Source organism: Acomys minous (assembly GCF_964271855.1).
Source record: "Acomys minous genome assembly, chromosome: 6".
Classification (NCBI taxonomy): Eukaryota; Metazoa; Chordata; class Mammalia; order Rodentia; family Muridae; genus Acomys; species Acomys minous.
Genome location: NC_140487.1, coordinates 111980581 through 111997363, shown reverse-complemented (window position 1 = coordinate 111997363; position 16783 = coordinate 111980581). Strand labels below are relative to the sequence as shown.

Sequence of the window (16783 nt, the reverse complement as noted above, 5' to 3'; positions counted from 1 at the left end):
TATTCTGATCATCCCAACTTCCCAATCCCCAGATTACAAAGTTTATTATTTCACAGGCTTCTTTTGCAAACCATCCTACAAGTTCTTGCAAATACTTCCTACTAACCCACTCAATTATTTAGTACCATGTCAAAAGTATCTATAAAGTATTATATGAATTTATCAAGTGTGCTCTATATCATTAGAAAAGTAAGAAGGGCCAGGCAGTGGTGGCGCACGCCTTTAATCCCAGCACTCGGAATATTTTTTGTTTCCAAGACAGGGTTTCTCTGTGTAACCCTTGCTGTACTGGATCTCACTCTCTAACTCAGAGATCCACCTGCCTCTGCCTCATGAGTGCTGGGATTAAAGGCGTGCGCTGCCGCCACCACCACCACCACCAGGCTAAGCTATGAATTTTATAATCAGTACTTCAATAGACCTCAGCAGAAAACGAAGTGATCAACAAGAGACAGAGCTAATGTCTTACTACGCTGGGGTTCCTGGGGTTCGATCACCAGTGTTCAAACACAAGAAAGCTAACAAAACCCTGCACATCAGGATTCTCTAATCCTACTTCAAAGCAGCAGCTTAGGCAATAGAGAAGAATTTTAATTCTGAGAATGGCTGTTCTGGCAAAAAGATCACGTCCAAAGACCTTCTAGGTCCAAAGGTGAAATTCAAACACACCTTTAATCCTGGAAACAGAGGCAAGCAGATCTGAGTTCAAGGCTAGCCTGGTATAGAGGAATTTCAGGTAAAGAAAAGCATAGGTCTAGGTGCGGTGTGGTACATGCCTTTACTCTCAAACAATGAAGGTAAAGTTATTTTGTTGAAGGAAGCACCTATGTTTGAAAGTGATGTCAAATGAGTGGTAGAAGGGGCTGGAGAGATGGCTCAGTGGTTAAGAGCGCCACCTGCTCTTCCAGAGGTCCTGAGTTCAATTCCCAGCAGCCACATAGTGGCTCACAACCATCTATAATGTAATTTGATAACTCTTCTGCAGATAAAGCACTCATATGCAATAAATAAAATAAATAAATCTTTTAAAAAAATGAGTGGTAGAAAAGGTGACAAATTAGAGAAAGAAATGACAGAATAGAATATGTCCAACTCTCACAAGAAGAGGAAACAGAAGCTACTTAAGAGACAATGCAGAGAATGAAGAGAGAGGAGGCAGTTTACTGGGACAATAACAGAGAGACAGGTTGCAGAGTGAAGACAGACTGAGTCAGAGAATGAGAAGGAGCCAGCCTGGTCTATAAAGCAAGTCCAGGACAGCCAACACTACACAGAGAAATCCTTGTCTCAAAAACAAACAAACAAGCTACTTTATGTGGCTGGAGTGATGGCTCAGGTTAGGAGATGGCAATGTGCCTCCAGAGGACCTGAGTTTGCTTCCCACATTGGGTACTCACACCCACCTGTACCTCCAGCTTCAGGGAATTCTGGACTTCTCTAAGTACCTGCACACTCACATGTGCACATGCTCTGACACACACACACATTATTAAAAAATCTTAAACTAAAGTTACTTTACGTGTCTACCAAGTTTGAAATCATAGCAAGGAAGGGTTGGAGAGATGGCTCAGTGGTTAAGAGCACTAGCTGTCCTTGCAGAGGTCCTGTGTTCAATTCCCAGAAACCACATGATCGCTCACAACCATCTATGATGGGATCTAGTGCCCTCTTCTGGCCTGCAGGTGTACATGCAGACAGAATACTCATATACATTAAATAAACAAAATCTTTTAGGAATAAAGAAAACTAGCCAGGAGTAGAGGTGCACGCCTTTAATCCCAGCACTCAATAGGGAAAGACAGGCATGAATCGCTGTGAATTCGAGGCCAGCCTGCTCTACAAAGCGAGTCCTCGAAAAAAAAAAAAAAAAAAAAAGGAAACTGACAAGGAGAAACAAACAAACAAACAAACAAAACCAAACCCAAGATTCCTACCTTAACAGCAGCTCCTCTATCTTCGAAATGAACAAATGCATAATCTTTTAACTTCTTCACTCTCTCCAGTTTTCCAAATTCAGAAAATGACTTTTCTAGTATTTCTTCTGTCACCGTAGTAGCCAAATTTCTCACAAATAAAACCTTCACCTAATGGAAATAAATACACAAAATTGGCATTTAAAATTTTTAGTTTGAATTTTTAAAAAACTACTTCTTGTCTTCATAGTGTAGGCTTTCGGCTTTTCTTCTCTAAACCAGCAAGTTTAAAAATGCAGTCATGAGAAGTCTGAGAAACATTAAATGATTCATTCTCACTTTAGCTACTACTTTACTAAGGCTTTTTTAAAAGTCAAGTTAAATAAACTATTGGCTCCTGCCTTCTCTCCCAACAGAACAGCTACCACTATCAGGCACCAAAACATAATTATCACTGTTAATTCACAAACTTATCACAGCTCCAAAGTACTCCTCAAAACAAGTCTGTTTAACCCTTACAACTGTGGATATTCACATAAAAGCTACACAAGAAACAACCTACTTGGGCTGGAGAGAAAGAACAAAATTTTGAAACAATCTACAATGCGTAAATCACTTATAAAAGAAGCATTGATGGATTAAAAAAACAAAGTATATTTTTCACACCATACACCAAGATAAACACCAAACAAATCAAAAGTGTAAAAAAGTAATGTGGGGCTGTATATTAGAGGAATACAAGGGTAATTTCTTTATAGAGTATTGGTGGGAGAGAAGGAGGAAATGATATTATAATTTCAAAAAAAAAAAAAAGAAGCCGGGCGTGGTGGCGCACGCCTTTAATCCCAGCACTCGGGAGGCAGAGGCAGGCGGATCGCTGTGAGTTCGAGGCCAGCCTGGTCTACAGAGCGAGTCCAGGACAGTCAAGGCTACACAGAGAAACCCTGTCTCGAAAAACCAAAAAAAAAAAAAAAAAAAAAAAAAAGGGACTAAAATTTTAAAGTTTCACACAAATTTTAAAAAGTACTGGGGCTGGGAGATGGCTTAGTGATTAGAAGCACCAGCTGCTCCTCCAGAGGACCCTGACTCAGTCCCCAGCACCCACATGGCAGCTCACAGCTGTCTGTAGCTCTAGTTCTAGAGGATCTGACACCCTCACACATATGGACAGGCAAACACCAATGCACAGGAGATGAAATAACATTTTTTAAGTACTGGTGGGAAGCAACTTATCGCTAAACATCTAGAACCCAAATGAAGGAATAATACTATGTAATGAGAACAGTGGTATATGGAAAAGCTATCATCAACAAAGTCAGAAGACAAAAGACAAATATAAAAAACTTGCAACTTCCAACACAGTGAAGCATCAGGGCATAAGAAACTAAGAAAAATAGGCAAAACTCCTGACTACATAATTCATAAAGAAATACAAGTAACTCCTCATATATTAAACACTCAAGCACAAACTTAGTAATAGAAACAAACTACTAGCAGCAGTGAGCAAAATGTAAGTTTGGGGGCTGGAAAGATGGCTCAATGGTTAAGAGCTCTGTCGGCTCCTCCAGAGGTCCTGAGTTCAACTCCCAGCAACCACATGGTAGCTCACAGCCATCTATATTGGGATATGATGCCTTCTTTTGGCTGCAGATAAAGCACTCCTATATATAAAAATAAAGAATTAAAATCTGTTTTGTCTAGTTTGAGGTACATCTGCTACAGAGGAAAGCATGGGACTATCTTATCTTGATTTACCCTTCGGACTTCCTAAGTGTCTAACCTACAATGTATTTGCCCTCTACAACACACACGGTACAAGCTTACTTACTGTACTAGTATTGAAGATTATAAACAGTCCAGTGCCCATCTAGAGCTAAGTATGCTATGAACATCAAAAAGTAAGAAGAGGGTTGGGGATTTAGCTCAGCGAGAAAGCGCTTACTAGATCTCAAGGCCCTAGGTTGTCTTAGCTCTGGGAAAAAAAAAAAAAAGAGGAAGTCTATGAGCTGACAGAGAGCCAGGATCTATACGGGTACAAAAAGAGCATTTTTGTCCCAGCACATGAGAGGCAGAGGCAGGTGGATCACAGAGAGTTCCAGGCCAGTCTGGTCTACAAATCGAATCCAGGACAGTCAAGGCTACACAGAGAAACCCTGTCTTGAAAAACAAAACGAAACAAAAACAAAAAGAGCATTCTTTCCCGACTCTTCACATCTCTGAAGCTGAGATACAACATATAGTCCAGAGACATAACCACCATGACATTTAACTGGCAGCATCATGTAACTTTTTAGTGTTATAGATAATAATGTTATATCTTGTCTAAGAAAATTCTAAAAGAGTAATCCACAGATTATTAAAACTGCCTTACAGAGAGCTGGGCATGATGGCGCACGCCTTTAATCCCAGCACTAGGGAGGCAGAGGCAGGCGGATCTTTGTAAATTCGAGGCTAGCCTTGTCTACAAAGTGACTCCAGGATAGCCAGGGTTACACAGAGAAAGCCTGACTCAAAAAACAAAAACAAAAACTGCCGGCCAGGCGTGGTGGCGCACGCCTTTAATCCCAGCACCCAGGAGGCAGAGGCAGGTGGATCGCTTGAGTTTGAGGCCAGCCTGATCTACAAAGTGAGTCCAGAACAGCCAAGGCTACACAGAGAAACCCTGTCTCGAAAAACCAAAACCAAAAAAACAACAACAAAAAACCCAAACAAACAAAAAACAAAACAAAACTGCCTTATAGGAGTCATGGGAGCCACGATGGTAGGGATATAAAGTAGATTTGCGTATAATTTTCTGTGTAATTTTTTTACACAGAATTAAGCTATTTAAACAAACTCCAGCTCCACGCCTTAGTGAGGACACGGCTGGGAAGGACAGAGGGTCATGGGCGGCCAGTAAGATGAATGAAAATAAACCTGATAATTAAAAAAAAAAGTTATTCAAAAAATTTAGCATACCTACTAAACAAGCTGTTGCCTCAGAAAAAGAGCTGTATGATTCACAAAGATTTGAGTCTAGGCATAGTAGCATACACCTTTAGTCCCAATACTTCTTTTGGGGAAAGAGTGGGGGACATGGTGTGAATCTGTGAGTTAGAAGCCAGCCTAATCTATCGAACGAGTTCCAGGACACGACTACAAAGAGAAAACCTCTCTCAACAACAAAACAAAATTAAAAAAGAAAGAAATAAATTCCGCATGCTGGCAGACTGACCTCTAAACTAGACAGGCTTCCAGCGGCTTATTCACCTTCTGGAACGCAAGTGTAACTAGCTCGGTGACAGTGTCGGCCTCACATGTATGAGGCTGTGGGTTTGATCCACAACATCAAAACAAGATATAAACAAGTGCAGAATTGTACTTTACAATGTTCAAAAGTTCTGGAGTGTGTTTCATTTGTACGGCATTTGCTAAGCACTACAAGGTCTTGGGTTTGAACTGCAGCACTGCAAGAATATAATTTAAATATTTAGTAAGGAAAAGGGCACCTGAGAGTTACACTTAGGTTTTAGGCTTCAGTTGAGTATAAAACTGACTCAATTTGCCAAAGGGCAAACAGAGCAGAAGCTTTACCAACACAAAGTGTGAGAGCAACTAAGGTGTCAATTTTATTCACTTTCAAATTTACAGAATCCTCCTTGACCCTCTGAAATCTTGTTTTCATGGATTTGAGGGCTTTTCCTTTTGTTTAAAACAATGTCTCAAAACCAGCTATGTAGCTAACAACAGCCTTAAACTTTTTTTTTAATTAATTAATTTATTATTATATATACAGTGCTCGGCCAACACCTGCACTCCAGAAGAGGGCATCAGATTACATTATAGATGGTAGTGAGCCACCACATGGTTGCTGGAAATTGAACTCAGGACATTTGGAAGAGTAGGCGGTGCTCTTAACCACTGAGCCATCTCTCCAGCCCCAGCCTTAACTTTCTTTCTTTCTTTTTTTTTTTTTTTTTTTTTTTTGGCTTTTCGAGCAGGGTTTCTCTGTGTAACAGCTCTGGCTGTTCTGAAACTGGCTCTGTAGTCCAGGCTGGCCTCGACCTCACAGAAATCCACCTGCCTCTGCCTCCCAAGTGCTGAAATTAAAGGCGTGCACCATCACCGCCCGGCTAAACTTCTGATCTTATTGTCCTAACCTAGCAAGTATAGTACCACCAGGCCAAGTTTTATTTGGTACTGGACATGGAGACAAGCCTTCTTGTGTACAATGGCCAAGTGCTCTTCCAACTGAACCCTATTTTGAACCAGAAAACAACAGTCATGAGATTAAAATCTTGCCATTTTCTGCCATGTTGGTACACATCTTTAGTCCCAGAACTTGGGAGGCAGATACAGGCCATCTCTGAGTTCAAGGACACCCTGGTCCTACAAACCAAGCTCCAGGACAGCTGAGAGATGTTACACAGAGAAAACCTGTCTCAAAAATTGAAACAAGGGGCTGGAGAGATGGCTCAGAGGTTAAGAGTACTTCCCGAGGCCCTGAGTTCAATTCCCAGCCCACCCACATGGTGGCTCACAACCTTCTATAATGTGATTTGATGCCCTCCTCTGGCCTGCAGATGTACATGCAGGCAAGAGCACTGTATATGTAATAAATTTTTTTTTAATGAAACAAAACTTGCCACATTTTCTATTTTTGAGCTTCCACTTGAAAGGTTAGCAAGATTAAGTGAAAAGTGACTGATAAAGCAAATTTACTAGTTCCACCTTGAGATCTCTGGGGAATTTTACTTTTCCAGGGTATATAGTACCCCTTTTTAAGTTTTAGATATTTTTTTTTTAAAAAGCAGCAGAGACTATGCTTTGTCTTCCAGGTAGTCAGAGCTGTTGTGTAGCAAATAAAACAGACGACATCCAAGGTCCTGCCACTATGTACTAGAATAAACAATGGAGACTGAAATGAAATAAAGACCCAGGGCTCTTCAGAGTCCTAGTCCTTTGGTTGGACACTCAGGGAATGTGAGACAAAAAGCAGGAAGCAGAACTCCTCAGAGCCTCTCAGGTTCTTCTCAGTGGATCACCTCTGTTCAACCCAAAAATGCCTGTGTGTACAAAGATACTACACCTTACTAACATAAACCAGAGTACTCCAAACCAGCTAGAGCGAGCATATGCCTCTTTAAAATCTGCAATAAAAAGCTCAAAAACCTTTCTGTCATGAAGAATCCTATCATTAATTTATGGTCATTGGTAAAGTTGCATCCCTGAGAGAAAAGCCGTAAGTGAAGTACACAAACTCACTGCAAACAACAGATGGAATCCCTTCAGTCTCAGGACTGAAAAGAACCAGGACGCCAAAGAAAAGACCTTGACAATGAGGAGCCTGAGGGCCCGCCCTCTGTAGATATTGTAAAGTCAATTTTGCCACTACTAAGTATCAGCAAGCATGGCAATCTTTTGTCCTTTTTATGGGGACAATACTCTAAAAGAAGCTAGATATATTAAAATAAGTTAACTATAAATCTAAATAAAATATAATTCAAAGCCATATAATAAAAGTCATAGCGTAAGGGCTAGAGAAATGGCTCAAAGGTTAAGAACTCCCAGCAACCACATGGTAGGTGACAAACATCTATAATGAGAAGTGGTGCCCTCTTCTGGTGTGCAGGCAGAACACTGTATGTGAAATAAATATCAAAAAAACAAAAAGTCATAGCATGAGCCAGTCCAAACCGATACTACCAGCACTCAGGATTCTGGAGCAGTAAGATTCTAAGAGGCCATCCTGGGCTACACAGTGAGTTCCAGGTCAGTCTGAGCTATGTAGGCAAACTATCCAAAATAGAAAAAATATATATCTTATTGGCCAATGTTTTGTATTTTTAATGGTGTTTTGTATTTTTAACGCTCAGTGTGTATGAAATACATATGTAAAGAAATTGGATTTCTTTTGACACATCTGATCTGGAGGAAATTAAATAAGCAGATGCTACTAAGACAGGCTACTACATTAGTGTTCCATCAGCTTCTTTTTGCTCTTCTATTACAGTAAAGAGCTACAATTTGTATTTACAATCACAAAGTTCCAGCTTTGAGTTCTCCCAGCCCCAGGTCACTGTATTTACCTTAGCCATGACTTCGGGATCTGGTTCTTCCACGGGGTCAGCCCATTCAACTGTAACTACATTTCCCCACACTTTTACTTTTCCACTCATCAGCCGGCGTCTGGCTTGTGCTGCTGACTTGTGATCCTCATATTCAAGGAAGCAGAACCCCCGATTCTTCTTTTTGTCATCGGGTTGATGATAGAGAATAACGTCCACCAAACCCTCTGTTAAACCAACAGCCAGATATATAAGCCAAAAGCATCCACCACACGTCTAGCGATTAGGCAGACCTAAATCCACTTGCCAATGAGCAAAAAAAAAAAAAATAATTGAAGAAGCCTCACAATAGTAAACATCAGATCAGCATTATTTGATGCAGAGTTTGGGACAGCAGTATGTGCTTTCTATTGATTTTTAAATTCTCTAAGTAGGTCCAACTACTATGAAGTTTCCCAGTTAACAAAACTCGACCTCATAATCAGACATTATCAGGACCATAAGACTCATATCATTACAATAAATGCAAGAGAACTAACTTCAACAACTACAAACCCAAAAACAAACAAACAACCCCTCCTTTTATACTCAACTTCATAGCTACTATTGTTTCATGAACAAAAATTATTAATAATAATTTGAGTCTATCCCCTCAAACCTTTATCCTTTCCGTTGTCCCTCTATGTATGTCCTCTCTAGGTCAAGTGAACTAACCTTAAGTCCTTTCTATACTTTTTTGTTTGTTTGTTTGTTTTTCAAGACAGAGTTTCTCTGTGTAACCTTGGTTGTCTTGGACTTGCACTGTAGACTAGGCTGACCTTGATGAACTCACAGAGATCCACCTGTCTCTGCCTCCCAAGTGCTGGGATTAAAGGCGTGGGCCACCACCGCCCAGTTTTCTATACTCTTATAAACAAATGTTTCTTCCCCCGCCCCCCCCAGGCTAGATTTCTCTGTGATCCGTGTACATGAGCTACTTAAAATGTCTTGGACAAACTTCAAAAGACCAAAACAGTGCTACTACACCCAAAGTATATTTTTCCCTAGGCTTTCCTATATAATAAACAAGTTATACATCAGCTAAGTCCTCAAACCAGAAAATGACAATTCTTCATTTTTTTCCCTCTATTTCATCTCTACTGTCCAAATCCAACACATTTACTTTTTCCCAATCTCACTATTACCCCATCCATGCTTCTCTTGAACCTACTACTAATCCTGATGACAGCTCTAAGTCCATATCCACAGAGCAATAGAAAAAGCATTCTGTAAAGACAAAAAAATCTATCATTTCATGCTTAAGACCTCCAAACATCTTCTAGTTCTGCATGCAATAACATAAAATTTCTTACGTAGTCTAAGAGAGCCCTGCCTACTTTATCTCATATAACTACATTTCATTACCTTTTAACAAACATTAGCTTTCTATCAGTTACTTTAATATAACAAGTTACTTTTTGTTTGTTTTTCAAGATAAGGTTTCTCTGTGTATAGCTTTGGCTGTCTTGAAACTCACTCTGTAAAACAGGCTTGCCTTGCAATCAGAGATCCACCTGCCTCTGCCTCCTGAGTGCTGGGATTAAAGGCGTGCACCACCACGCCCAGCAACAGGTTACTTCTTGACTTGGACACTTGGTATATTAATCTTTTGGAACACACTGTTCTTTGTATGCTGTATACTCTTGGCTGAAATGACACTTTATCAGAAAAGCTAACTATGGAAACAATAGATATTTTATAGTTAAAATTCTGTATTTCCCCCCTTTAAAGTATTTTTCTACAATGTGGAAATATTTCTTTAATCATTTGTCTTGACTGTTTCCCCGGATGTAGGCCCTATAGACAAAAAATTGCTACTATCTACCACTGTATCCTACTGTTTAGCAGGAATATTCATAAGCATGCACTAAAGGAATAAGTAGGACATGAACAGAAAGGATTGCTGTAGAGCAATCTGACCAAGACAAAACAGACAATGGAAATTAAGGTTTTAGAGTAGTAGAGTTTCTGAAGAAAAGATCCAGGATCTAATCTGGATAACATAGAACTGAAGTCTGGCCTTAGACAGGTCATTTATATAGATTGTAAACTTAGCCAGGTGATAGCAGTGCATGTCTTTAATCCCAGCACTTAGGAGGCAGAGGCAAGTGGATCTCTTTGAGTTCAAGGCCAGCTTGATCTACAGAGAGAGTTACAAGATAGCCAGGGCTTGAAAAACCAAAACAGAGTTGGGCATAGTGGTGCACACCTATAATGGTAGCACTCAAAAGGCAGGGGCAGCCTGGTCTACAAAGACAGTCCAGGACAGCCAAGGATACAGAGACACCCTGTCTCAAAAAAACTAAAAAATAAACTAATAAGTAAAAGAAGCAAGAAAAAAAAATCAACTAATTTAGGACAGGAGAGGAAGAATTAGCCTCTGGTAACATTTAGGTTAAAGAAAGGGTAAAACCAGAGTAATAAATGACAGCTTCAAGTAAAAGGAGAAGACAGAATGATTAGATGACAAAACTATAAAGAAATATAGTAGTTTTTAAAAGAGAAGGTCATGGTCTTAAGTAGTGTTTTCAAATCATAATCTCAACATTTCTTCCTTCCTTTCCTTCTCTCACTCACTCATGTGGAAGAGAGGAAAAGATGGAGACAGACAGACAGGGAGACACACACATATACAAAGAGACAGAAAGAGACAGCATGCTTGCGTGCAACCTAGCAGATGCTCCGCTCCTATGCCATGATGCATTTGTGGAAGTCAAAGAATAACTCTCTCCTGCCAATTTGTGTAATCTGGGGATTGAACTCAGATCATGAAGCCTGCAACAAACACACCTCTACCAGCTGAGCCATCTCACAGATCCAATGGCAACATTTAAAAAGTGATATGCAAGCCAAGTATGTAATTCCAGCACTTTGGAGGTGGAAGCAGATAAATCTCTGTAAATTCAAGTTCAGCCTGGTCTACATAGCAAACACCAGGCCTGTGAAAGCTGTGGAGTGAGACTCTGTCTTGCGGGAAGGGGAGGAGAAGCTGGAGAGGTGGCTCAACAGTTAAGAGCACTGTCTGCTCTTTCAGGCACCCTGAGTTCAACTTCCAGCAACCATATAGTGCCTCTGAACCATTTATATTGGGATCTGATGCCTTCTTCTGGCATGCAGGTATATCAACACAGAGCTCATATAAAAGAAATAAATCTTTAAAAAAAAAAAAAAAGCTCAGTGGATAAGGAGTACTTGCTGTGAAAGCAAGAGACACTAGCACCCACATAAAAAGTGAAGTTGAATAGAAAGTAGAATGAAATAATTTGTAATAAATCAAAGTATGGTTTCATTTGATTCTTTATACATATGATATTCTGTTTTGCTTCTTGAGATAGGGTTTCATGTATCCCAGACTGCCCTATGTTAGCTATGCTTGGCAAACAGCCAACCTCCAAGTGCTAGGAATACAAGCATGTACCCCCGTGCATGACTCCAGTTACATGTATTTAAATATGTGAACCTGTGATATAAAATAAATTCTAAATCAACTACATGGATTCAACTAGATTATTTCTAAAATTACATAAACAGGTCAACAGGAAGAAATAAGAACTCTTTTCTCCTTAATCCTAAAAAGTTATTTGAGGAAAAAGCTTTCACTTGAGGGCTAGAGAGCAAAGGCTCTGGCAAAAACCAAGATCTGTTAGGACGAAGAGAAAAAGAAATTCCATGAAATGAAGAATACATAGAAATCTGTTTAGTCCAACCACTATGAAAGCAGAAAGAAGCAATTTATATATATGAGACTTGAACTCTTATTTACTGTATGTCTCCTTTTGGGGGAGCACTTATATTTATAAGTAATACAACAGATTGCCACAAACCAACTTTTAAATGCATTTTTGTTTTACCTGTGACTTTACTGAACTCTTCCAGAATGTTTTCTTTAGTCTTATTCTTTGGAATGGATCCAACAAAAAGTCTGTTGTTTGCCACAGAAATGCACACTCCCAGGTGTTTACCAGGACGAATCTCATAGCTGTCACACTGCAAGGAAGAAAAGAACCAGAAACCCCAAACCACCCCAGACTGAGGACAACTGATATCACTCTAAAGAGCCCCACAATTTAAGGTCAAACACTCACCAAGCTCCCTCAAACTTGCTGAAACATCAATGTGTATTTTAAATTTGTTACACTCTCCAGTTATAGCTTGGTTTTATAACCTACTGTTCATCCACATGAAGAAGGGCTCAAAGGTATTGGCTTTAACACTGAATATTTCTTTCTTTCTCTTTTGGATTTTTGAGACAGGGTTTTTCTGTGCATGGCCCTGGCTGTCCTAGAATTCACTGTGTAAGCAAGGCTGGCCTTGAATTCAGAGATCCATCTGTCTCTTTCTGCTTCCCAAGCACTGGGATTAAAGGAGCACACCCTCACTGCCAGCTTCATATTTCAATTGAATCTACCTGAAAATTCTTTTCCAGGGAATTTCAAAAGAAATACATGAACTGTCTATTCAGAGTCCTTGAGGATGAAATTAGACGTAGATAAGTAACAACCAAAACAAAATATGTAAAAAGGAACAATTAGGTTTAATGAATGCCAAATAAATTTATAGGCGTTTCACACTGTATACAAATCTCAACTGCGAACAAAGCTGTAAACTATCAAAACTCTTTCAAAACATTATGAAGACAAGAAAACCATGTTACTTGAACTCACTATAGTGATGGATTCTTTAACAAAGTTTAGTTTATGTTTAACATTACTTACCATTAGTTTACTAAAAGAAATGATTTAAAAAGTCATCCATATACTGTCAAAAATGAGAAAATAAAGCCTTGAAATTTTCCTAATACTGAAGAAACAAGTTTGAAAAGAAAAATCCATCAGAAAAAAATGAAGCATGGACTAGGAAAGGACTAATTCAGAACTCACTAATGAAACAAAGCCACTAGGGACACAGCTGTGCTACAAGGGGAAGGGCAAGAACACAGTGCACATCCGCCAAGAATCTGCCAAAAACAATGGCATAGTTCCTTAGGACACAGAAAGTCGCTGTCCTAAAGTGAGAACACAGACCACCTACAAGACTTACTGCTCTAACAAGCACAAGGTGGTTTTTAAAAAAAAAGAAAAAGCCTTAGAGAAAATGAAAACTATTACATAGCAAAAAAGGAGTGAGGTTTTTTTTTTCCCTTTTCGAGACAGGGTCTCTCTGTATTATTAGCCTTGGCTGTCCTGGACTCGCTTTGTAGACCAGGCTGGCCTCGAACTCACAGTTATCTGTCTGCCTCTGCCTCCCAAGGGCTGGGATTAAAGGCGTGCACCACCACTGCCTGGCTGAGAGGCTTAAAATATAATTTTTTTTTTATTTTTTATTTTTTTTGGTTTTTTGAGACAGAGTTTCTCTGTGTAGCCTTGACTATCCTGAACTTGCTTTGTAGACCAGGCTGCCTCTGCCTCCCAAATCCTGGGATTAAAGGCGTGTACCACCACTGCCTAGATTAGAATACAATTTTTTAATTCTACAGTTAGATTGTGGCAAAAATAAAACAAATTCACACTATTTCCTAAACCAAGTCCTAAAAAAGTCCTGTCTTCCAGTTACCTTCATTTCAGCCTGCACTGTATTTACTACCAATCCAAAAACTGGACAACAAAAAGTAACCTTATTAAAAGAAAAAAAAACTGAATTTGTTTGATACTAAATAAAAAACTGAGGTTTTTTTGTGTGTGTCCTAACCAATCAGTTAACTTAGAATTATAATCAGAAAAAAAAAATAAAGCAAAGGTTACATACCAACTCAGTTAATATAAAGGTATTAAAAGTAATGACTAAAGGAAATGAAACAAAGTTAACTGCAAATGGTTTTGAACTGAAGTTTATTCTCTCAAATGGTAAGTTCCTGAACAATGGGTATTTATCACATACCAGTTTAACTGCTTCCTGGGCAGCCTCCTTTCCACAGAAGGTGATAAACGCATATCCTCTGTTCTGACCAGAGAGTGGATCCATCATGAGGCGTAGATCCCAGATAGGACCAGCCTTCTCAAAAAGGGGCACCAACTCATCCTCATACAAGTCTCTTGGGATTTTACCTACAAAGACCTGAAATAAAACTTCCTTGTTAAAATCCAACGTAAGCATTTCACTTTAGAGCCGGAGTCAGACTTCCTGCCTCTTGTTAGGGGATAAAGACATAAATTACTTAAGGTAAAATGAAGACAATTTTTTTCTTTTTTTTTTTCTTTTAATTTTTTAAATAATTTACTCAGATTACATCTTGATTGTTATCTCCTCACTTGTATCTTCCCGTTCCCCCCTCGTTCCCCCCTCCTTCCCTCTTTTACCTTATTTCCCACCCCTAGCCTGTGACAGAAGGGGGACCTCTTTCCCCACTATATGATCACAGCCTATCAGGTCTTATGCGGATAACCAGTTTCACCTTCCTCTGAGTGCCACCAGGCCTCCTCACCAAGGGGAAGTGGTCAAATAGGGGGCACCAGAGTTTATGTCAGAGGTAGTACTGCTCTCCACACAACTGTGGAAAATGCGCTGTCCACTGGCTAGATCTGAATAGAGGGGTCTAGGTTTACTGCATGCATTGTCCTTGATTGGAACAGTAGTTTGTGTAGGCTTTGTGTAGGCCCCCATGGGTCCAGATCCGCCAGCCTTGATGGTCTTCTTGTAGGATTCCTGGACCCTCTGGGTTCTTCTATCTCCCCATTCTTCCATACCACTCTCATGAGGACAATTTTTAAAAAGATTTATTTATATATTATTTATATGGTATTCTGTGTCCATGTATGCTACACACCAGAAGAAGACACCAGATTTAATTATAGATGTTTATGAGCCACCATGTGGTTGCTGGGAATTGAACTCAGGACCTTTAGAAGAGCAGCCAGTGCTCTTAACCTCTGAGCCATCTCTCCAGTCCCCAAATGAAGACAATTTTAATCTGGCCGTTTGTTTAGATTAAATGTGAACCCTAACTTCTGATAAATCAGATAGGTGAGATTATACAGGCACTTGAGAGGCAGGGGGAGGCGGATCTCTGAGTTCAAGGCCAGCCTGATCTACACAGGTAGTTCCAGATCTGCCAAGATCACATAGTATTACTCTGTCTCAAAAACAAAACATAAAACGATCTTGGGGCCATCAACAAAGAGTTAGAGTCTAGGGGCTAGAGAGATGGCTCAGCAGTTAAGAGCACTATCTGCTCCTCCAGAGGTCCTGAGTTCAATTCCCAGCAGCCACATAGTGGCTCACAACCATCTATAATGTAATCTGATGCCCTCTTTTGGCCTGTATATGCAGGCAGAGCACTGTATACATAATAATAAATAAAATATTAAAAAATTAAAAATAAAAAAAAGAAAGAAAGACAGAAAGTGAGCTTATCAGCCAGGCATGGTAGCGCTCACTTGTAACCCCAGCTTTGGGAAGGCAAGGTTTAAGGCCAGCCTGGTCAACAAAGTGAGTCCGAGACATGAGAACAGCCAAGATTACACAGAGAAACACTGTCTCAAAAAACCAAAAAAAAAAAAAAAAAAATTTTAAAAAGGAAAATAGAAAGAAAATGAGGCATCACAGCCAGCCATGGTGATACACACCTTTAATCCAAGCACTCTGGGAGGCAGAAGCAGGCAGATCTCTGTGAGTTTGAGGCCAGCCTGGTCTACAGAGTGAGGCCAGGACAGCCAGAGCTACACCAAAGGCTGGAGAGATGGTTCAAGGGTTAAGAGCACTGGCTGCTCTTCCAGAGGTCCTGAGTTCAATTCCCAGCAACCACTTGGTGGCCCACAACCATCTATAATGTGATCTGATGCTCTCTTCTGGCCTGCAGGGGTGCATGCAGATACAACACTGTATACATAATAAATAAATAAATCTAAAAAAAAAAAAAAAAGTTGGGTGTGGTGGCACACACCTTTAATCCCAGCACTCAGTTAGCAGAGGCAGGCAATGCTGTGAGTTCTTAGGCCAGCCTGGTCTACAAAGCAGTCCAGGACAGCCAAGACTGCACAGAGAAACCCTTGTCTCAAAAAATCAAAAAGGAAAGGAGGCATCACTGTGCTGCCCAGGCTAGCCTCTTTCTTTCTGTCTTCCTTTTTTTTTTTTTTTTTTTTTTTTAAGAGGCTAGCTAGCCTCTTAACTCCTCTGCTTAAATACCCTCCCTCCACGTCACCCTCCTTCCTAAGTAGCATACATATAATGCTTGGCTAGCAGTTTAATTTTAAGGCATGAAAAAAAAAACTTTTTATTTAATTTTTTTGGGGGGGGTTTTGAGATAGGGCTTCTTCGTGTAGCCTTGACTGTCCTGGACTCGCTTTGTAGACCAGGCTGGCCTTGAACTCAGAGAGATCCACCTGCTTCTGCCTGGTGCTGGGATTAAAGTCATGAGCCACCACCGCCTGGCTAAGAAATTATTTTTTACCATTTAAGGAAGTTGTGGTATTTCTTTAATTATGAAAAAAATTGAAAATCAGCATTTATACCAAAGGTTACAAGTTTCTCCACCATCAACTTTGTTTGTTTTTTCACGAGAGGGTTTTTCTGTGTACCCCTGGCTGCCCTAGAAATTTCTTTGTAGACCAAGCTGGCTTTGAATTCAGAGATCTGCCTACCTCTGCCTCCTGAGTGCTGGGTTTAAAGATGTGTACCACATGGCCAGCATATGTGAATGAACATGTGTGTGTAGATGATGCCCTAACACAAAAGGCTGAACACCTCTGTAAGGAATCATCCTTACTCCTTCTGACATCAAGTAAAACTTCAAAGTATTCTTTTGACTCCTACCATGACCCCACACAATACTACTGAGTCACGTGGACT

General features: G+C 40.0%; 1 protein-coding gene across 9 annotated transcripts in view; it reads right to left on the bottom strand.

Moving 5' to 3' along the window:
• Positions 1-16783, bottom strand: part of HNRNPR (heterogeneous nuclear ribonucleoprotein R) — a 38903-nt gene that overhangs the window by 7008 nt on the left and 15112 nt on the right. For 7 of the 9 annotated variants that reach the window (XM_084788297.1, XM_084788296.1, XM_084788291.1 and 4 more), the window contains 4 exons: positions 13877-14053; positions 11852-11986; positions 7982-8197; positions 1935-2084 (listed from right to left, as the gene is read on the bottom strand). In XM_084788297.1, coding sequence (XP_084644423.1) covers positions 1935-2084; positions 7982-8197; positions 11852-11986; positions 13877-14053 — 678 coding nt within the window. Of the gene's footprint in view, positions 1-1934; positions 2085-7981; positions 8198-11850; positions 11987-13876; positions 14054-16783 lie in introns of all 9 variants that reach the window. The other 2 variants (XM_084788294.1, XM_084788298.1) reach the window with 2 other exon arrangements.